The sequence below is a fragment of the Hippopotamus amphibius genome, chromosome 3 (assembly GCF_030028045.1).
Source record: "Hippopotamus amphibius kiboko isolate mHipAmp2 chromosome 3, mHipAmp2.hap2, whole genome shotgun sequence".
In the NCBI taxonomy this organism is placed as follows: domain Eukaryota; kingdom Metazoa; phylum Chordata; class Mammalia; order Artiodactyla; family Hippopotamidae; genus Hippopotamus; species Hippopotamus amphibius.
The window spans coordinates 76,253,144-76,275,969 of NC_080188.1; the positions used below are offsets into that span (position 1 = coordinate 76,253,144).

At 38.1% G+C, this 22,826-nt stretch overlaps 1 protein-coding gene across 4 annotated transcripts in view; it reads right to left on the reverse strand.

The window, feature by feature from the left end:
- Positions 1–289: 289 nt before the first annotated feature.
- Positions 290–22,826, reverse strand: part of OTUD4 (OTU deubiquitinase 4) — a 41,326-nt gene continuing 18,789 nt past the window's right edge. For all 4 annotated transcript variants that reach the window (XM_057726424.1, XM_057726423.1, XM_057726426.1 and 1 more), the window contains 14 exons: positions 21,430–21,487; positions 21,057–21,174; positions 20,898–20,962; positions 18,231–18,325; positions 16,783–16,883; positions 16,496–16,682; positions 12,710–12,872; positions 10,639–10,762; positions 10,284–10,339; positions 9,709–9,789; positions 8,634–8,772; positions 7,843–8,103; positions 6,717–6,757; positions 290–5,289 (listed from right to left, as the gene is read on the reverse strand). In XM_057726424.1, the coding sequence (XP_057582407.1) occupies positions 4,081–5,289; positions 6,717–6,757; positions 7,843–8,103; positions 8,634–8,772; positions 9,709–9,789; positions 10,284–10,339; positions 10,639–10,762; positions 12,710–12,872; positions 16,496–16,682; positions 16,783–16,883; positions 18,231–18,325; positions 20,898–20,962; positions 21,057–21,174; positions 21,430–21,487 (2,698 nt within the window). In that variant the 3' untranslated portion in view covers positions 290–4,080. The remainder of the gene's footprint in view (positions 5,290–6,716; positions 6,758–7,842; positions 8,104–8,633; positions 8,773–9,708; positions 9,790–10,283; positions 10,340–10,638; positions 10,763–12,709; positions 12,873–16,495; positions 16,683–16,782; positions 16,884–18,230; positions 18,326–20,897; positions 20,963–21,056; positions 21,175–21,429; positions 21,488–22,826) is intronic.

A 22,826-nucleotide genomic window follows, 5' to 3' on the forward strand; every position in this document is an offset into this window, starting at 1 on the left:
AAAAATGATAGGACTAGCTCTCAAATCACTCAGAGCTAGGTTCAAATTCAAATTCTATCACTTAGTTGCATGACCCCAGTTTTATTATATATATAATGTAGGGAAAAGAAAAGTACTTACCCCATAGATTATAAATCCCACGTAGTATTTAACTGCACATAATAAATTATTTTCTGACTGGATAAAAACCATGGAAACCAACTCTTAGTTTTAGAAGTTTACTTAAATTCCTCTTAAAATTTATATGCCATACTACATGGTTAAAACTCTAGAACCAAAGAATCACAAGCAGAATCGAGACAAAATTTAATATATGCACACAGTTTTATATATAATGCAGCATCACACCATGTAGGGCATTTACTCTTATTTTATACATTCAGATATGTTTGAAACACTTCTTAAGGCTACAAAACAGAACATAGAAAAATAAACAGGAATATATTCAACACTTACAAAAAGTGATATGATACAGAATATAAAGTACTATTTTCCTTTCAACACTTCAAAAGATGTAGATATACTTTTTTTACAAGTAACATCACAAATGATCACATCTTCACATGCTTTAAGTATTATTTGTACTCAGTGTAAGGCTATTATCATTTTTCATAAATTTTTTTCTAGCTCTGTAACAATGCAATTTTTAATCCATTCAAGTAAATTCAACCCCAAAGTTGCTGTTTCCCAGCATTAAGACATGCACCCACCCCTCTTGTAGGATCTTCTAAAATTTGTATTTCAAGGGAGAAGAAAACCTAAATTAGTGGGAAATCCCAATTAGTGGGAGAGTAAGTGGCTGACACTACTAGCAAAACCTTAGTTCTCTGAAATTGACATACTGGAACTGAGCCATTATTAAGATTTGAAACAACACAATAGCATTTAGACATTAAATAGGAAGCAAAATACAGTAAACAGAAATAGTGTAGCCAGATTTGCATTCTCTTCAGCTACACTAAAATGGACCTTGCTTAGTACCCACAAGTGAAAGACTAAGGTAAAATAAATGAGGCATAAATAAATATTGCTAGTTTCTAGGATGGCTGAATGTTTTCTAAACCAGAAATGGTTAGAAAGGAAATTTATTGCACCAAGTCAATCATAAGCAAGTTTGCAGTTCACAGGCATTATTCAACCTTGAGTCACAAAGGAAACACAATGAAATGAAAGGATATATAGTTTGCATCAAATATGATAATGTATCAGTAGGGAAAAACTACACCTGCCAGGCCAAGGCAGGGTCTGAGCTTAGGTCAGCCATGAAAATGAACATACAGGTTATTACCAGGAAACAGGACAAGGACAACACAGATGCTAGCAACCTGCCGCCAACAGATACGAGGAGCAAGAACTGAAGATTTATCTGAGCGGAAATGAAGAGAAATATACACAATACTAAAGGAAAGGGGCTAGAATCAAGTTTAGCAAAAGCCACCAAAATGTAAAGAACAGGTGAGCTTTGGTCATTCTAAATATTTGTTCTTCAAAATGTATATGATCATAATAGACTAAGTTCCATAATTTCCCACTCAAAAATACAAATGACTCTCACTTCTAAGCTTTTGCTTTTCTCTGAAACATTTTATCTCACGTCAACATACCATATGACTCAGTTAAAATGAAGGAGGACAAAAGCTTGCTTGGCCCTAGTTTGACCTCAGCATAAGGCAAAACCCCTGGACTAATACATTGAAAACGAACCTAAAGGAAAAAAACAAAACTGACCTTCATGTAAAGACAGATTAATTTTAAAAAAACTAATAATCAAAAGTCAAGAGTTTTTATTCTTATTCCAGAGGTCACTGAGTAAAGTACCAACTGCTAAAGTTCTCTTTCAGCACTGTTTCCATCATGTCCTGGAGGTAAGTACAGGAAACAGAAAGCAAATCAGCACTTCCTTCAGGAACTACAGAGTATTCTGTTACTCGACTGAGGTAAGACAGAGTGATAGTGAAGAAATAAACAGTAATTTTTCCTATCCAATTTTTAAACATTTCCAGAAGAAACTGAGACAATCAAATCCCAGTCAATAAAACAAAGGACACAGGAAATAGTGATTTCTTTTGGACTCCTGAGATCAAACTTACACTGAACTTTTAAGTCTGGTCATTATATCTAATGTAATTTTCATTAAAATTATCAGGGAAGCTAATCCTACATATAAAAGCATGAGCTGAAAGCGGAGGACCCTCTCATCTTATTCCATAACAACTGCTGACTTTAAGAAAAAAAATGCTTAAGCAGTACCTTCCCCAGCTGTTCTAGCTTAGAAGGTGACAACAGAAATTCCTTTCAACGGGTTCTCTCAAGAATTTTTTTCTTTTCCACACAACCATCCCAGTCTTCACAAATTTTTACCTAGCACCATCATAATAAAATGTTATCTTTCAAAGTGCTCTCTAAAATCCTATGTTACAAATCATCTACACACTAGTCACTACTCAAATCAGCAGTTACACAGACATCAGGTAATTAAAACAACACAGAGGTAAACAACCATTATTACAGTACAGTGGAGATTCACTGAGCCTAGCTGGCATCCAAACATTCCCGTAGGTTATCAGAGAACCCAGAAAACTCATCTGCTTCAGTTTGTCAAATTCAAGTGAATTGTATTTGCTTTTAAAGTAATTGCTTAAAAAAAAAAAAATCTACTTTTGGCTAGGTATATTACACATGGCATGCAAAGAGAAATTACTACATTATTTGCATAGCACTTAAACTTCCTGATCAAAGGAAAACAAAAAAGGGTAGAATTTCACATTGGTATGTACAAATAAGAAATATAAGCTACACTTATTTTTACATAGTAACACAGATGAATGAACACTGTGTTAATTCAGAGAATCAAATCTCCAAATGGGAACAGAGTGCAACATGCAAGGGGCACGTCTAGTGAATACTGCAGAGACTGGAAGGAAGGAAGCAGGATCAAAGACGTTACCGAAGGGGTCTATAAAATGCAAAGCAAATTCATTGTCTAGCAGCATCCTCTAGGAAAGAACTCAAAGTCACAATCATCCTTTTTGTACAATAGTTCCAGCCGTGACAAATTGAACATGCAAATGTAAAGTGGTACGCATAACTGATGGTGCAAAGAGGAAAATGAAACAGTAACTCTATAGAAACCTGTCAAGCTAAAAATTTTTAACATTTCTTCTCACAAAATATTTAAATCTGTCAGTGCATTAGTGTTAAAGTGGCATTAAAAAACTTCTGCAGTTTTAACAGATGCAGATTATTTTCAAAATGCATAGCATCTACATTTCTTTCGAGTAGGCACCATGATATTTACACCAGTGCTAAGAATTCTTGGTGGGAACAGCCATTTCATTAGATTTCCTATTATTTCTTAGACATCTATTCTTGTATGCAATCTCAAGTTCAACAAATACTCACCAAAATTCAAAAATATACCCTATGAATATTAAAAGAACTATATACAACATTTCTAAGACACAGGTTAATAGGCTGCCTTATGTGTAATATTAAAGAGAAGACATTATTCAAGTTTGACAGATATTGAGATGAAAAGGCCTTTGGGTTGGAAGCATTTCAAAAGACAACAGTGTTTTAGGCTAAGAATTGTTTGAGCCCAGTTTACGACTAAGGCATTGCATAATAAAATATACATTTCTATTTGGTGCAATGTTATGTTTTGGAATCTATAGTGTGTCAAATGGTGTATTTTGTCACTTTAGTAAACACTATAAAGCACACATTTCCAACATTTGAAATTAAACTTACATAAGGAAAAAAAAATCAAACACTAAATCTATAATGTTTTATATTAAGCTGTTTATAAAAAATACTTTAACAAACTTATTTCCTACTTTTTATGGGGGCAGTCACCCGATAAATAGACAGATTTTGAACGAAGACAAATGGCAACACCAGGAATTCACCCGCCCCCTTAAACGCATATCCAAAATCTCTTGTCCAGAATTAGAGTGAGGGTAAAGGGGGAGGGGAGGAGAGAGTTCCAATTTGGGTTTTTATTTTAATATATTTTTTAAAGCCTTCAGAAATATTCCACCTAAGAAAGGGCCTCTGCTCTAAAACACCGCAGCAATACCATCAAGTGTGTTGTCCCCTATGGCCATCTCCCATCCCTGACCTCCTCCTATCCCCCCTGTACGGCCGTCCTCTGACATTCCGATGGTACTGATAACCTTCGTCTCGGCTTCTGCTTGGCTGCCCCTTCCAGGACTCCTCCCCTCTCGTATGTGGGTAGCCTCCCCTCCCAGAATAGCCCCAGTCGCTTTTGTACTTCCTGCCTCCGTAAGTTTGATTATAGAACTGCTTGGATCTACCACTTCGCAGAATATTAGACACTTCATTTTCATCCTCTGAACTCTCCTCTTTTGGTCTCTGCACTCTGTGATCCACAGAGTTGGCCCCACTGACCACATCAGCAGCAGTCTTAGGATCTTTCACTTTTTCTGGCTTTTCTTTCAGACTTGGAATGGTCCTTTTAGGCTCGAGTTCAATAGGCACAGTTTCTCTCTCTCTGTTTAGAATCTGAGTGGAAAGATGAGCCTTTCCCTCTGCTACAGGAGGGACAGGAGCCAGCACCACGTCTGCCTTAGGTGTCTGGGAAGACTGTTCCGCCCGGGCTTCGTGCTTGCTCACACTGGCTTCAGGGAGAGGATGGGTGTCTTCCCCTCCGGCCTCAGGAAACTCATCTGCTGCTGAAACTGAAGCACATTCTTTAGAAAGATCCAGATTTTCCAGGGGCAGATCCAATTCTCCTTTCTCATCAGAGGGCAGAACAATATTCTGCCTCATTACTGGATTTTCTATGAATCCCTGAAAAGGGTACCCATACCAAACGTGAGGAAAGAAAGGAGGTGCGATGGGAACTGGGCCTAAGAATGGGTTCGGTCCAAAGGACGGCTGCGGGAACATGTTCTTGCCGCTCAGAGACTCTTCATATTCAGCATGAAGAAGCTGCCCAGAGTTTTCAGATTCCAGGTCTGCCTGATAAGACAACTGTCCATGACTTTCAGACACCTGAGATGGAGGGATAACCAGGGGTGAAGAAAACGTCGGTCCAATCTCTGTCTGCGGCATCTGACCATTAACACTGGCCTCAGGCTGCATGGGGAAGTGTGCATCCGGACAGGTACAATCACTTTCATTCTGAGCAGAAGGAGCTTCTTGGAACCAAGGATTTTGAGGATACATAGGGACAGGGACCTTTGGGTACATCCTGCAGGCTGCCAGGTAGGCCTGGTGCAGAGGGTACAGGTAAGAATGTGGGGCCCACATAGGACAACTATATGCCTAAAAAGACAAAAAAACAGTAAGATAAACAATATGGGGGGGAGGAGAATTTTACAGTGGGCTCAAGATAACTTTCTCATGCCTACAAAGACCATAAACTGCAGTCCAAATACTAGGTTACTCTGATACACAACATGCAAAGGAATTACAAACTTAAGTCACTGCTGTGAGACTCCATTCCCTGTTCCTATCCTGAAACCAACTCAAAGAGTCCCAATACAGAAGTTTGACAGGAGACAAAGTAATGAACCCACCCACAGATTACCATGACGATTAATCCCATCCTTCATATCTAACTGCAGAGAAGTAACCTGGGGTGGTACAGATCTCAAAAACAACCACCAATCAAGCACTTGAGCCTCCAACTTCCAACCTCTCAATCACTGGCTGTTTACAGCTTGACCTGCATTTGTGTTCTGGCTCTACCACTAAATCAACGTGTGAGCCCCTGCCAACCAGTTACCTAGTCTGGACATGTTCTACCATAAAAACGCTGGTACAGAAGTAGGTGATCCCCAACATTTAGACTCCACAGTTAGAGGAGCCCCCAGAACAATCCAACTGCAAGGATTAAAGTCAGACCTCTAGTCAGATAAGGATAAATACTGAAAACGAAAATATTCCAAATCCTTCCCCTGCATAAGATTCAGCTAAACACCGAAACACAAAGAAAAATTTACCAGATTAAATTAACCAGATTAAAAAATTAACCAATTAGCTACAGCCAACATTAACTAGATAAATATAAACTAGGCAATGAATGCAGTAGATGGAGAAATCAAGTCTCCTTTCATGAACTGGTCCATAGGCCATGGCAGGGTACCTCATTTCATGTTTTAACAGTCTAGTACCCACAGAAACGAATCCAAGCCAGGAAACAACACAGCACTGACAAGAACAGAGTTCTCCAGCTCTTTCTAAGACAAGCCATCTCCAGGCTGACCACCTCCCACAGGGACCTCTCCCTGGCAGTGAGCCCCGCCTTTCACAGGTGGTCTCCTCTCAGCCTTTCAGCAACTGAGGCATAGAGAAGAGCACCATCCCTGCTCCATAAATGAAAACAGCAAGGCTCAGGCACACTCAATGACTCGCCCAGGACCATACAGCTAAAAAGTGCAGGAGCAGAACTTTCAACCCAGACCGTTCACCTATTTCCTACAGAGGCACTTCCACTAGGCTGTTTCCCGAATATTACTCACAAAGTTAAACCACTGCCAATTAAAAGGAAAAGCAAGCAGATACTGAAGCCTCAATCACCACCAAAAACAAACTACATGGTACTGAGAATACTAGTTCTTAAAATAATGAGATTTAGTAAACCTTAGGTTACTGACCATCAGGATAAGAGTTAAGATTATTTAAACAGCAATAATTTAAAATGGTATTAAACAATTTAAAATAACTTTAAAATGAGAAAATGTAAATACCTTTACACCCAGATTGAAGAAGAATCGAAGAATGTTCTTATCTGAAAATAAGTAACATCATCACTCACTAAAACTATACGTTCAAGAAAAGCTTTTATTCATTACCCTCAAATGACACACAGTTGTAAGGACAATTCTGCCTACTTGAGCTGTTTTCTCTAGCCTGTGATATAAAACATAGATTAAAAATTGTTATATAACCAAAACCAGGCTCTGTTACTGTAGGGTAATTCCAGGTTCAACCTGCTTTTTCTATTGTAACATCCACGTCCCAAAATGGCTTAAATTGAGATTTTTATGACTAAAATTAAATCTGTGCGAAGAAAACTCAGGTGTTCATTGTACTTCTTTTTCAACTTCTCTGTAGGGTTTAAAACATTATGAAATAAAAATGTTGGGGGATAAGAGTAAAAATCAACATAAACCTAACTCATTAACAAGACTAGTAGGATAATACTAGCCCAAATATTCATTTGACATTAACCAGTTATCCAGACTCAGACATCAAACCACTGACTAATAAAAGTATCCACAAAAAACCCAGTAAAGTACAAAGAGAGTCACTGCGTTACTCTTTCAGGTTTTCAGATAGGAAATCTCGCAAACTAAAATTTCTTTAAAACAAAAAAGAAAAAAGGCAAATTTCAAAAGAATTCCTTAAAAAAAATACACACATATATATATAAATAATTGCATGCAGTACTATAATGACAGCTATTGTGTATTATATTCACTGTCCTCTGTAATTTTTTCATGGATGAAGTAATATGGGTAGCTCCAAACGCCAAACCACTGATGTGAAAACTCAGTAATGTTTGGTTATCTGGTTAGTAACGCTATTAAGATTTAATTCAAAATGGTTTCAGCCTGTTTTTTTAAAAAATGATGGGGGCAGGGGAGTAAGCAGGGGGCTGCAGTTACTAGACATATAAAAAGCATGCACCAGTCAAACAGAAGCTGAAACAGGAGACAGTGAATGACTAACAGCTGAACCTCTGCTGTCCTCCCCAAGCCAGTCCTTCGGCTTACTCAGCAACATGACCTCTGTCCTCTACTTACATTTTTCACTGAACCTGTATCAGCACTTGATAAATCAAATCAACTTGAACTTGGAGAAGGAGCTCACCTTTAGGCAGGTCCTCCCCAGTGTGACACAGTGAATAAGGTGGTGCAATGGCTCGATCTCCCTTTTCGTTACAAGGAAACCCAGGATAGAGTGGGTCTTGGTAAAGGCTCAATGTCTGAGGCAAAGGCATCAAGGGCTGGCTAACAGCCTGTATTGACACAGGAACTGGAGAGGGTGTTAAATGAGCTTGGGACACAGCAGAATCAGGTCCAGTGGTCAGAGTTTGTGTCACTGACAAAACAGGTATTGGAGCAGGGACACCTACAAAAGAAAGGAAAAGAATCAAAAGCTATAGAGAGGTAAAAATAATTCTCTACAAATGTAAGTTTATATTAAGCTAAAAGGTAAAGAATGCTATACAATTATATAGTTGGTAAAAGGATGTGTTTGCTTAAGCAATCTAAAGAAGTACTTATGCCAACCAAGCACCCTCCTGGACACACAGGAGGAAATGAGCCCAGAAAACAAGCTTTCAGTCAGTATCTTCTAATAACAGCTCTTACACATGTAAGACACAGAGCCTGGCAAACGCCTCGGGGCGGGGTGAAAACTGTGCTGCCAGCACTGAGCAAGCAGAGCTCACACATTCTGCTCCCAAGATTGTGAGGGCGTATCGCAAATGAACACCAAATGAAGCGGGCCCTGCACCGATGGAAGCAGAGCAGCAGATCCCAGCTCTGTGAGGCTCCACACCCCTAATCCTGCTGAGGTCAAGCTCATACTCAAGAATTCCAAGACTCGGAAGGCTTTTGCTGGCTTTTTTCATTGAACTTTTAAAATTTTTATCTAACCTGTTGGTCCAAAAGTTGTAGGTTCACTTGGCCAGGCTGGCACAGTGGCTGGTAAAGAAGGCACCGCAGGAGTTAGATGTACCTCTGGAGACACTAGAAGGGGAGCTGGATTTGACAGAGACACATGTTCTGCTGGCTTCTTCAAGGAGAGGGGGTGGAAAAAGAGAAGAGTTCATTTTGCTTAACACTAATTCAACCACCAAATGTACCTTGAGTTGCCTGCCTTTTACACAACTGCAGTTTCTATATAAATGGTCCTTCTTCTGGTCTTAGAAATGAAAGAAAAAACACAATAGCTAAAAACCATACTAACAAATTTGATCCTAACCAGTGATTGCCCACCAAAAGTCACAGAAGTCACTGGCAGGGTTAGAAACAAACTATAAAGCAGCTTGAACACAGTGCTTTTGAAGCAAGGAAGCAAAATAACTGAAAGCACCCAGAATTTCATGAGTTTAGAACAGCTCCTCACACAAAGCCCTAACATAAAACTATATGCTTTCTACCTAACAAGAAGGATGTTAACTGAAAGGCAAAAGATAAGAACTTTCTCTACTCCTGTATTAGACCATGAACCAAAATAATCTGCTAGAACTCGGGTTCCTTCACTGTTAAATCTATAAATCGGTGGCACTGCACTTTAGACATATGATTTTCTAATCTCTTCAATCATTCCCTCCCTTCTATGAAATCATTGTTAAACATGGAGAGTTGTCTAGTTCTTTTTTAAAGTTTTGAAATAAAACAGAAATTTATAATTTCCCTTCAAGTCTCACTTTCAAGCCAACTCACCACAAAGGCAACACGAGGTACCAGATACAAACTTATTCAAAATCAATTCAGGATTGTCCAGGAAATGGTGATTATAAAAATAACATTCCATTAAACCGTGAGAACATCGTAGACTAACAAAGAACAGAATTAGAGAAAAATCATCATAACTGCACTCCAAATTTTGATACTAGATAGAATAAATTTTCCCATTTCTTGTATCTTCTGTTCTTAAACGATGACAGTAAGAGTTAAGGAGCCCAGGGAATGGAGCATTCAATGTCAAATGCGACAATGTACTTACTTGTTCTGTAGGAGGTGGGCACTCTAATTTCTTTGACTTTGATGGTGATAAAATCCTTGCACACTTATCACTGCTAATGTTCTTCGCAAGAAAAAAAAAAAAGTAATTTTGTATTTCAAAGAACCACATTCTGGGATAACCATGGCTGCCTTTATAGCTCACCCTACCTGCACCTGACTGAACCCTCTGATGACTGAGTATTCTTTTCAACTGTATCTGGTCTTCAACAGGTAGGTAATTTTGCCTCCACATCTTCATCACAACAAACTATTGAGCAGTTTTTATTGGGGGCATGGTTTCAAACTAGCACTTTTCCCTTAAAAATCTCAATCTACTATAGAGTAATGGAAAGTAAAAGCTACGTTCAACCAATTCAGATAGGACATCATAACGTACCCTAGAAGAAATGCTTATAAATAGTGAATTCTCCCCTCAAGCACCATAATTTTTTCCCAATTTTTTTCTGCTTTCTACTTCCCTAACACTTTGTTATAAAATGATGAAATCATCCTCCTCTTCTTCTACACCATCACAGTGTTAAAGGGAAAGACGCAATTAGTATTTAAAACATTTACCTCCAATGTGCCTGGCTCGGGTTTTTTATCCAACAGAATATGTCCATGGACAGAGTCTACAACAGATCAAGATAAAAAAAGACAGCATCAGCCACTAGTCCGGTGTGAAGACACAAGAAAATGTGAAGACAGAGAAAGCCAAAGTACCATCTGAACCATGTTTAGTCAGTGAATAATACAGTCTTCAGAACAACGCAACATGTTTTATTTGGCTTAAGTCAACGCATCCCTGCAACAGTGAGATGTGACAGTAGGTTGCTTAATCATTTAAAAAGTAAGCATTCTTTTCCCCATGTCTGACTTTAAGCCAGAAACAGATCTCCAGCATCTGCTTTCAAATGATGAAATAACATACCTTTATCTTTTCGTTCTTCGGTGTCCATTCTCCGCCTGCTTCCTTTTCTTTCGCTTCCATGTGATGATTTTCTCTGGACGCCTGGATTGCTGCTCTGAGAAGCTGACTGGCTGATTGATGAGCTCTTAAAATAAACAAAACCCAACACTTTGTGTTAAAGATTTACTCACAAACATATGAACAAAATCTTCTAGTTAACCTCACTCTTCATACATTTGACTGAAAATCTCAAAATTCATAACCCTGTATCTTTATATTTCCCAAACTACCAAAAAAAAAAAAGGACCTAAGGTTCATATTACACATTCTATAGTAATCAGATTAATAAAGCAACCAGACACTTGGCCTAAATAAGTAGTAAGACTTCTTCATATGCCCATATTTCAGGAAGCCAACCTGACCAAACCTTCACCTTGCAACTTAACTTCCATTCTTTGCACGAAGAATAGCACCCTTCATACCAACCCTCTAAAGCAGCCATTGCTGAGCCACAGTCCTTGTTGGGGGGAAAGCCCTCAAGTGCAAACAGACAGATACAGTGCACTAGGGCTCTTATCACTAAAACGCTACTGACTGTCAGCAAACTACCCAAGCTCTGCATGAGCTCCAACTTCTAACTGCTGAAGCACAGGGACTGGAATAAGTTCGACTTCTCAGCTAAATTACCACTGAAGGTCTCTCTTCTACTAACATCTGTGAGTAAATGCTGCACACAGCTGAGAAGAGGTTCTCAGCCCTTTGTGGCAGGCATTTTCTACAAGACAAACCTGAGTCACTATCAAGTCCAAGACAGGATCAAATGCTTGTTTAAAGACAATGAGTACAAAGACCCCATTTTAACAATCAAAAACTTTCACAGTCTATTCCCACATCACAGTAGTTGTTTCTCACCATTCACTAACTGAAAAAAGAACAAAAAGCTGTGAGCAGAAGCTTAAATGATTTGTAGTTTTTTATAACATATCACAGAGATAAATATACTGAGAATACAGACCATCTGCCTAATTCACATATGAATTTGGGCACTTCTTTCAATAATTCCTAAATTCCAACCCCTGTGCCAGACAAAACTATTCTATTCCAGGTCAGTTGTTTTCAACTGAGCATCACACACCTCTGAAGGGTTCCATGGAGGTCAGAGCACAGAAAATCGAGTGTGTGTGGCTTTAACGTTTTATAATGGTATAAATATACATACATATACATTACATATCTACCTATATATACATCATATAATATACATATTATACATATAATATATACACTGGGTAGCCCCCTGTAACATTCCATTTTGTTTATTTAACCCACTGTTAAGAAAGTGTTCCAACCACCACTCTGCTTCACAGGTCATGTGGTACCCCTTACCAGTATTTCAGACCATAGGCACAGGGCACCCAGTGCCCCCAAACTGAAGTAGCTAACCCTCGCCCTGTGCTGCCAATGGCCCCTCCTCACACAGCATCTACTTCACTCTATACAGTAACTGTTTTCCCTTCTGACTCCCCCAAAGAATTAAGAAACTTAAAGTTAAGGAACACTTGTCTCATCAGAAGCATCCATCACAGCCCAGCATCTGAGGCAGGGAGCAAGGGCAAAGCCACGGGGCTGCATGTACTACCACCTCCAACAGTGACCACTCTGAATGGCACCTCTTATTTGTGTGTACCAGGTTATTCTTGTCCTGGTATGTTTAATAAGGAACACTGAAAAAGAATTCCCTGGTTTTACAGATGTATTTTGTTAACTGAATCATGAACTTCTACTGCTTAGGGAAAGTTACTTGTTTTGGCTAGCAAAAACAAACGAATTTTGGTTCAAAACAAAATCCTAAAAGAAGTGAGATGACCGATTTACTTACCTCAACCCTGCCACCAACTAGAAATATCTTTAGACCTCACCTTCCTCAGGAAGGTGAATAGGATGGGCAGCTGTGTACTCTCCAAGGTATCTTTCAATTTAAAAATTATTAGTCTACCATTAACAACTATGATTTAATACAAAAACACTATTATGATATATTAAGGACAGACTTCTAAAGGATAACTTTTAAAATCCCTCTTTATATACATACAGAAAGGGCTGGGAAAGCCTGTTCATCTCTGTTCTGAATCTCATAGAGTAAACGAGATTCTTCTATAGCTTGCTTCTCTCTGCGCTCTTCTGGAGAGAGGCCAAAATAATTAGATTCTCGAGTCGTGGCATCAAAATCCTCAGCTCTCTCACGATCAGGTTTTCTGTCAAATAAAACATTCTTATGAAAAAAAGACAAAATGTACATAAAATAATGTAAGACAACGTTTTTAGCAATACACACACTTGACTATTTTAGCTATCCTGTGACATTACACAACTTTCAGCTGCCTGATTAACAGACGTTAAGCAAATGGAAGCACCTGGAGCATTAGGCTACATTTCAGAGTCAAGAAGACAAACTTACAAAAGGGGGAAAAGAAAAGAAAAACTTAACTCACTTCCAAGTAACAGAGAAATCACTGAGATTTTTCTTTTCATCAGGGCATAAATGTAAGCACTGTGTATTTTCTTTATGCCATATTCCAATACTTTCATAAGAATTCTCTTTCAAAGGAAAGGGAAAGTTACTAGTTTTAGCCTCAAAAGCATTCTAATTTTCTGTTCTAAGCAGAGGACAATGTTAAAAAGAGACACCAGGACCACCTTCCTGCTCTTTATGACACTACCAAGGGAGAATGGAAGCTGAAAAGAAGAAAAAATGCATCAGGCTAGATACTAATTGCATAGATAAGACTGCTGTCATTTCAGTATAATTTTGGTCAAAGAAGGAGACAAAAAAATTCATGAATAGAATCTAGTAGCCTATAACATAACCTGAACATTTTTATATGACTTATAGCTATTATAGGCAATATGAATACTATTTCTACTTTGTCTAACAATTTCACAACAGTGGGAAATGAAAATCCAAAGCCAACAGGAAAAATATACTGCAGATATACAATGACCCTAAAAAGAGTGGGAAGGACACAACTGATACCATCTGATTCTTTTACCTCTGAAACAGCCATTTCACGTCCTCAGTTCCACTTAAAATCATATCCTAATTCCAATGGGGCAGATGTCAACCCCAGAGTACTAGGTAAAAAAACAGGGGAGCAAATCTGGACCCTCAGTCTTAGACCAGTCCTTCTCAAACCCCAGGGTGAAAAGACTCCAGAGACAACTCAGCAAGTGCCAGGAGTCTCTGGAAAGTCAATACTCCCTTACACTGTGTCCCATCACCCAAAGCCCACATCTTATCTTCACCCATCACAGAGAACCAAACCCTTCCTATCTGTGCCTAGTGGGAGGGGAAACACTCAGCATGGATACTTCAATCATTTTCAGCACCTGCATAATGAAAGCATACATGGCAATCCTGCTTGGTTTTTGTTATACTTTGTTTTGTTTTCTCCAAAGGAAAAGACTATCAATGAGAGAGAAATTTAAAAATGAGAGGTCATGAGAGTCTCATGCCCAACTTCATTGCTCTTTTATTCGATAATGAGAATTCCAAATTGATGTGTTAAATATTAGAAATAAAGTCAAGATAAATTCTAATGGACTTAAATCAATTGGAGTGTTAGCTATAAAATTCTAAATTTTGATTAGAATTTAAAATCTTACTTTAAATATTCAATCATCAGCAGTCTCTAAATTTAATACACTAGTAACATTCACTCTCACACCCACAGACTAGGCTTACTAACTGCAAGTACAACTAGCTTCATACATAATCAATCATAATGCCAATAATTCTCCAAAGCTTCGGGTCTAAGTATTATCCACTGCCTTTGACCCTCAAGTGTTTTTATACACCAAGTAACATAGAGCTAACACATAAACAAGAAAAGGACCACGTGTGTCTGATCACTCCAACTCCTAACACACTGGATAAAACACTAGAAACAAACTGGATAAAAATAGTTTGTGGCAAACAGAAGTGTATTTCAATTAGCTATTTCGTATTCTGTGTATTTTCTTTTTTTTAAATTTTAAGACACTAAAGAGTATCCTCTGTTCAAGAGAAAAAAGGCTCTTCTAGTCTACTGAAAAGTGAGAATTTTATTAAATAGAAAAATCTCATTTCTGTCCATGACTTTCCTATACTGACTTCACATTTTTAGATTTCCAAAGTTAATATTCAAAGTAAGTTAGTCCTCTTAGGTACTTTGCCTATATTGGGTAAGATGCCACCAGATGCCAGTGGAGTCTGGTCAATGTCCCCACATCAGACTTCAGCCACAACTAGGTGATTAACAACATAAGTTGTCCATTGGGGGAGGAAACCACCATGGGCCCTGAATGCCCCTGCACACTGTTGCTGAGTGCCAAGAACACAAGACCCTGATTACTCGGGGTGTGTATGTAGTGACCACCCTTGAGGGATGAGGTAATTCTTTCTTATGATTTTTAATCATTTGTTCTCATTAGAACTTTTGGACACTTGGATTATGAATACATATGTACTTTTTGCACATATATAAAGCATCCCTGCAAGGATACACAAGAATCTGTTAACAATGGATGCCTCTGCAGAAGGAAGCTAGACAACTGGGATGACAGGGATAGGAAGGAGAATTATCAGAACGTTTGAGTGTTGTGGATTTTGAACAATATCAATTAATTTTCTATCCTAAATAGTTGGTTCAATTAAAAAGAAAAATGTAACAGATGTGAAGTATTGGTATTTGTTATAAACAATGTCTCCCGCCAAAAATTATGTTCAAGTCCTGACCCCTGGTATCTGTGTATGTGACTTTATAAATAGAGTTTTTACAAAGTAATCACATGAATTAAGATGCAGTCACAGTGGAGCAGAGTGGCCCTAAACCCACTATAACTGGTTCCTTACTAGAAGAGACACACACACCCCGGGAGAACACCACGTGATGACGGAGGCAGAGACGGGAGTGCTGCAGCTCTGAGCCGAGGAACGTCAAGGACTGTGGACGACACCAGAAGCAGAAGAGGCCTAGAACCTTAGAGATGGCATGGCCCTCCTGACACCTCGATTTCAGACTTTCAGGCTCCAGGGCTGTACAAGAATACAATGCTGTTGTTTTAAGCCAGTCTGTGGTACCTTAATACCACAGCCCCAGGAAACTATACACAGTACTGGTACCATGTCAGCCTAAAAACCTACAACTCTGTCTAAAAGACGCGACATAAACTATCTTTAATGACAAAATGTTAAGTACATTCCCAAGAAAGGGGAATGCACAAATGCCAAAAATACAGAAACTAAAGACCAGAGTTTAGCAAGCACAAAAGCTGATGCTACAGCTGTTCAGACAATTGAGGAGATGGAGCTTGGATGGGGAAGGTGAGCCACAAGCACCCATAAGAGACAAAGCGAAGTCCACAGGAAGAAGACAGCCTCCACTCAAGACACATTTTCTCAAATAAAGCTCCTCCAAAGAATATAAACTACTCCAGTATTAGACACAATACAACAAACAATCCAAAGAGCGGACAAAAGTAAGCTGTTGTGGCTGATTTAAGTTTCTATATAAAGGGAAAGACGCTCACCCTGCAAGGAATTAGGACTGCAATTTGGAATTCAGTATTTAACACGCTACAAGCTACCAGAAAACTATAAACGTGCCAGGATAAGATCTAAATTATCTGAAAAAATTTATTCAAAAACAAAGATGTCTTACCCTAAAAAATTACTTTGATTTGTTTAAAGAGAATTATAAAGAACTGAAATCCTCACATTATTTTATCAACAATACTTTTAATATTAATGCTATAGACAAGTATACGAACAAAAATTTTAATACAGAAAATAAAAGAAATGCTCCTCAATTTCTAGCTGTCTCGCATTCAGGAAGGTTACCTTATGATCTGTGAGGGTGTCCTGCTAAGATTTTTGTGCTCGCTGGAGGGTTTCTGAGACTGCGATGCTGCAGAATGACTGGAGAATGCATGCTGTCTCACTGCTGAAGGATGCTGGAGTCGAGGAGGTAGTGCTGCCGGGGCTTTTATTGGCTTGCTTGGGTTCTTTGGCCCTCTGTAATCCATGTCTGTCACAAGAAGCCAAAAATACCTCAAAATTGTCCTATTATAAACAACCCCAAGTACCATCCCCTCCCCCAAGGAAAGAATAACTTGACATGCTCCTACCAGAATGGAAATTCTGTCCGGAGGGAGGTTTTTTCATCTTCTTCCCTGACACCGTGTTCCAGCTTTCTGAGGGAGGCGGTTTGAGGTTCTTCAGTGAGTGTCTTTAAAACAAAGAAAGACTTGTAGTAACAAAGTATTCCATTAAGACTATCCGTTTAAGTATTATACATATTTTATTTTCAGTTTACCTAAGAATTCCCAGTTTTAGTTCTTATAGAGTCATACTCTCTTATAGAGAGTCTAGAGACTGTCATACAGAGTGAAGTGAGTCAGAAAGAGAAAAACAAATATTGTATATTAACACATATATGTGGACTATAGAAAAATGGTACAAATCAACCGGTTTGCAAGGCAGAAAGAGACACACAGATGTAGAGAACAAACATATGGACACCAAGTGGGGAAAGCAGGGAGGGTTGGGGGGGGAATGAATTGGGAGATAGGGATACCAAATTGTACATTCTAAATATACACAGTTTATTGTAAAAAATAAAAAAATAAAAAGTTAAAAAAAAACACACATTAAAGTACAAAGCATTTAGCAATCCAAATGTAATTCTAATCAAATAAGATGTCATAAATCAAAAGTACATTTTCTAACCTAAAAGAATAGAAGACTAAAAGGCCTTAATCACAATCTAAGCAAAATAAAATAAGATTAAAGAAGAAAGATGATTATTCTGTTAGATGTGATTAAAGTACTGTAGTTAAGGATGGGGAAGGGGGAAGTCTTTACTGTGTTAGAGACACACATAAGCATCTATGTGTCTACGAGAAATGGTGTGAATTTTGAGATTTGCTTTCAAATATACCAATTCCACTCCCATCTTTTTTAAAGGGGTTAGGGAGAAGAGATTAGAAAACACTGCCAAACCTGCTGCTAGTTGTTTATACAGGGTGATAGTTACATTGGGGTTCACTGGACTATCCTCCTTACATGTGTGTATGTTTGAAATTTTCCACAGCAAAGTTTAGGTGTGATTTACCACCTTTTACTCTAGTAGAAGGCAGCAGCAACTGAAACAAAAGTTGCTCTAAAGTAATACTGAAATAGCAAGTATTACACTTCTCCACCAGACAATCAGTTATTGAAAACCAAGGCAGCAATCAATGAAATCAGAAATGAATATGGTCTCTGTCCTCCAAAGTCCCCACTTCATAGCTATAATACAGTTAATTTTCCAAACTGCCTTACTGAAGAATGGCACATGTCAAACAGTAAGCAACAAAACAAATATTTTTAATTTAAAGTACCTTAACGCTCGAAACACTAAATTTGAACTCAAACTATTTTTCTGAAAGATCTAAACAAGTATATTTCACTACACACAGGCAATACACTTAACTGAATTTGCAAATACACAGGGACATTTAGAAATGCTCATGATTACATCAGGCTAAGTGGAAGAGATGGTGAATGAACACCTTGGTTGAAGAGCAGTACATACTTCTTTCCAAGTTCTTCGACCAAAACTGGCCCGTTCTCAGAGTGAACCCCTTGAAAGTCTGCATTAGAAAATTTTCCACTGTGATCCAACCTAACCTGTTGAACAATTCCACAAAGAAAAATCAGTCACCTGATTCTTTCGCATCAATGATCAGTTTTTAAACTGTTATTTCATTTTCAACTAAAGAGAAAATTAACATATATTGTTAAAAACAAAACTAAGTTCAAAAGGGTACACAATAATGTTGTCTCTGACTTCCCAGACCTATGTCCAAAATACTTTCTTTGCCTACTCTTCCAAGTTTTTTCTACTAAATTGTCCGGGTTCTGACAATTTAGAACTCTTGAAAAGAGGAAAGCAGTGTCTTGCTGTGACTGAAGGATGAAACCTCAGCTTGAGAACTTTGATCTATATACTTGGGCATCCCCCTGCACTGTGGCACCACACACACCAAATTTCAGGCCCAGCTTTTCTACTTACCAGCAATATGACCTTGGGCAAGTGACTTATCGCATGCTTCAGTGTCCTCATCTGCAAGATGGAGCTAATTATAGTACCTACATCACAGGACCCATGGAGATGGAATGAGGTACACATGATATATATAAAGGACACCAGTCTGCACATAGCAACCACTCAACAAAAGAGAGTAACTATAATTAAAATTACTACTATCTTCTCACTTTTCCAATATTTAAAATACTGTCATATGTAAATGTGACCTTTTTCCTCCCTAAAAATAGTTCCATCATCTCTTCTCTAATATACAATTGGTTATTACACAACAGCAAATTGTGACAGAAGAATAAGCCTTCAGGTTTCCTCCTGTAGTCAAACAGCACACACAGCACAGAGTGCCGCCAACCACTGCGCTAAAAGCCCAAAGGACACACCCCTGCTTGAAGCCACCTCCTCCTTTTATCAGTACAGTCAACCCTCGGCATCCGCGGGGGACTGGTTCCAAAACCCTTGATGCTTGAGTCCCTCATGTAAAATGGCACAATATAGTCGGCCCTCCATAGTCAGACGCGGAGGGATGCCCAACTATATATATCAAAGTTCTCAAGCTGAGGTTTCATCCTTCAGTCACAGCAAGACACTGCATGCCTCTTTTCAAGAGTTTAACAATAAAAAAAGATTTTTCTGGTTACTTTTTATTAAAAGTTTAAACTACATTTACATGCTTATTTGAGTAAATAGAAGTCACCTTTGAGTCACAGCAGTTTCTGTGATAAAATTTCAATTACATTTTATCCAAGTGAAATAATCAAGTAGTAGAAATAGAAAGTACTCTAAAAAGGAAAAAATTAAAACAAGTACCTGCTTTACCATCTACCTTATCAACAGCATCTACTTTACAAAAGCAATTGAAATCTCAAAGGAAATATTCTTGCTTTAAAATAACAAATGACACAATTTTAGTGATGCAGCACAGAATAAGCAATCTTCGCTTCTCTACTTAAGTGGGGGGAGGGAGGGAGGGAGGGAGGGAGTGCCCTAAGCCCTGGATTTACTCTTCTCTTTTGTTCTCTTCCAAGTTCCCCAAATCACGATAGTAAAAGATTCCCTGATTCTGTTCTGTGATTAAAGCACATTTCTGACAACCCTGGAAGGAAGAACCCAAATGAATCCTACCCTCTTCTTCCTCTCCTTTCAAAATACCCCCGAATCAGAACACTATTAAAAGTTTTTAAGGTAAAGTCTGTCACTGACACCCAGAAATAATCCTGGTCCTCTAGACACCTTTTACAAACCACTTTATCACCAAAGAAATGAGTGTCTTCTCTACAAGTCAAGAAGAAATGTTTGTCAATGGCTATTTTAAAGTAGTTTTAAAAAGGCAATACTTTCTGATGAGGACCATTTTTGATGAAAACTATCTTCCAAATAACAATTATTTTTGGTGTGTGGGGGTTGTTTTTGTTTTAGAAAGAGTAATATTTTTTTCATAAGTTTTTCCAGTCTTGGCATTATTAAACTTTGGACCAGATGATTCTTTGCTGGTGGGGGGGGGGGGGGGGGGGGGTGCGGGCTATGCATTCTAGGATGCCTGGCCTCTACCCACTGGACACAGCAGCACCTTCCCAGCTGTAACAACAGAAAATGTCTGCAGACACTGCTAAATGGGAGGTATGGGAGTAAAATCACTCCATGTAAGAAACACGGATCCAACCCAATGCTGCCGGTTAACAATCAGCAGTTTTAAGCCCAAAGCAGCAGCTTATTCAAAGTAAATGGCAAAAACTTCTCTTATTGTCCACTTTCTTTGCTCAATCCAACAAAAAAATTATGCATTACTGAAATCTTCAAGGATGACTTTCATAAATCAAACTGACCTATATGTCAAGTCTGAATCAACTTAAGTTATTTGTCAACTGTCATGAAAACATCTAAAAATCTAAAATGTTACTGTTACTTCTTTGAAGCAAGTAGTATCAAAGACTGAATTGTTTTAAAGATCACGTGATGGGACGCCATGGTTCTAGATATGTATGATTTCGGTCATGTATTCAAAAGCTAAATATTTATAACTATTAAAATGTATACGTAATACATTCTGAAATCCCAAATTAACAACACATCCAAACTTGGGCTGTTTTCTTGATTCCTAATTAGAATAAATAAGATTTCAGGTAAAATCTTCTCTTCCTCTACATAATCACTTACGTGGCATTTATCTCCAACTTCATACTGTAAGCCAGCAGCAATAGAGTAATCATGTTTCTGTTGAGCTGCAAAGAAGATCGGTGTAATATCAAGTTGACGTAATCATTTTCAAGGACCTCAAAGCAAATTTATGGAAAACAGACCAATTTTTAAACTCACCTTGTTTAGACTTCAGCCAAATTTCATATTCCACATTTCTGTAGACTGCTGGATTGAGTGACTTAAGAACCTTTCTAGACAAAGGAAGGCTAGGAGAGTTCCCATTGCTTTTCGGATGCTAAATAAACAAAGTCAGGAAGTCCAATCAATCAACACAGAAATGCTTTTAAAACATGTTTGAGATATGTATAAGAGTAAAATCAAATGAAGGAGGAAACTTTAAAAATTAAGAAGTCACCAAAAAATGTCTTACTAGTAGATGATCCTGACTCTATTGAAAATGTACCAGAAAAGAGAAAAAAAATTAAGACTATAAATTCATATGCTTTCATATATATTGAAGAGATAGTTAAAAACCATTAAATAAAAATACCTGATCACTTGACAAAGATTTAAATCCATTCACATCATTAACAGTGGTAGTTTTACTCCTACAAAAGAAGAAATATTACAAAGCCATCATTAGGAGTATAAAAATGTCTGCATGCAATTAACTTGTTCTAATGTCATACAAAAATCTCAAAGTCAGGGCTACATTCCAAAAAGTCAAACCTGTATTTCAAGGTGTGCAAACAAGTTTTAGTATTAAGTGTGCATGTGTGTGTGTGCATGTGTGTGTGTATATATGCATACATGAGTGTATATGTATATAGGTCAAAGATTTTCATCAGTAATTCTTATTGAATCAATCATCAAGAAGACAGAAACAGAAATAAACTGTGAAATTTGGGTTGGTAGAATAGTTGAGTTTATAAAAACATTTAATGTAAAAATTTCCTTTCAAAATATACACGAGGCTCCATTAAACAAAATATTCCACTACAAGATATATACTCTAGTGAGAGCAGATACAAGTTAAATAAGTAATCAGTATGTTAAATGCTGATAAGTGCTTTGGGGGAAAAAAGGTAGAAAAAAATTATAGTTTTGAGACCTAGGCTCAAATAATAAAAAACGGGATGAAGAAAGATGTCTTTTTTTGAAAAAAGAATCAAATGTGATGAGACAGCAAACCATACGGCTATTTAGTGTTGCAAGCAGAAGGGACAGCAAGTGCAAAGACCCTGGGGCAGAGGCTGGTCAGACTGACGGTAGGTTGAGTGGGTGATGAGGTGAGAGGCTACCTGTACTCTCCTGACGTATAATTCCTGCTCCTTAACAAACCAATCTCTAGCCTGCAGGACAATCTCCAAAACTATATACCCTTAAATGCAGCAATATTTAAGAGACCCCAAGTATTTAGAGTCTGGACTAAAAAAAGCACCCTAATTTCTAATACTTCAGGACTGATTAATATGAATGTGAAAAGAATCCAGGCACAGGAGTATAGTGGCATCCTTGGTTTTTCCTCATAACCACACTATGCCTATCTACCTTGCCATGATTATATAGCATTCTTCCCTAAATGAAGCTTTGTCCTCCCTAAGCCAGACAAGACACAAGTAAAAGGAAATCTTAATAATGCAACAAAAAATTAAAAAGGCTTCCGTGTTCCAAGGGCTACGACAATAGACAGTATTAAAAAGGAAAACTGAGCATTACAGTGAGCGCACCATCCCTGGTAAACCTCTCCAGCTTACTAGCCTCTACTCCTCCTCCGCCTGCCAGCTGCCATCCAGACCCAGCTGTTGCTAAAACCATCAGCAGCAGCAACCAAAGGGCATGTGCTAGAAGTCCCCCCACACCAACTAAAGGTAGTAAGTTACAACAAACTAGGCATTCATTCTCCCTCCCAACTTCCCCTATGCTCAATGACGGGCCTTAACTACA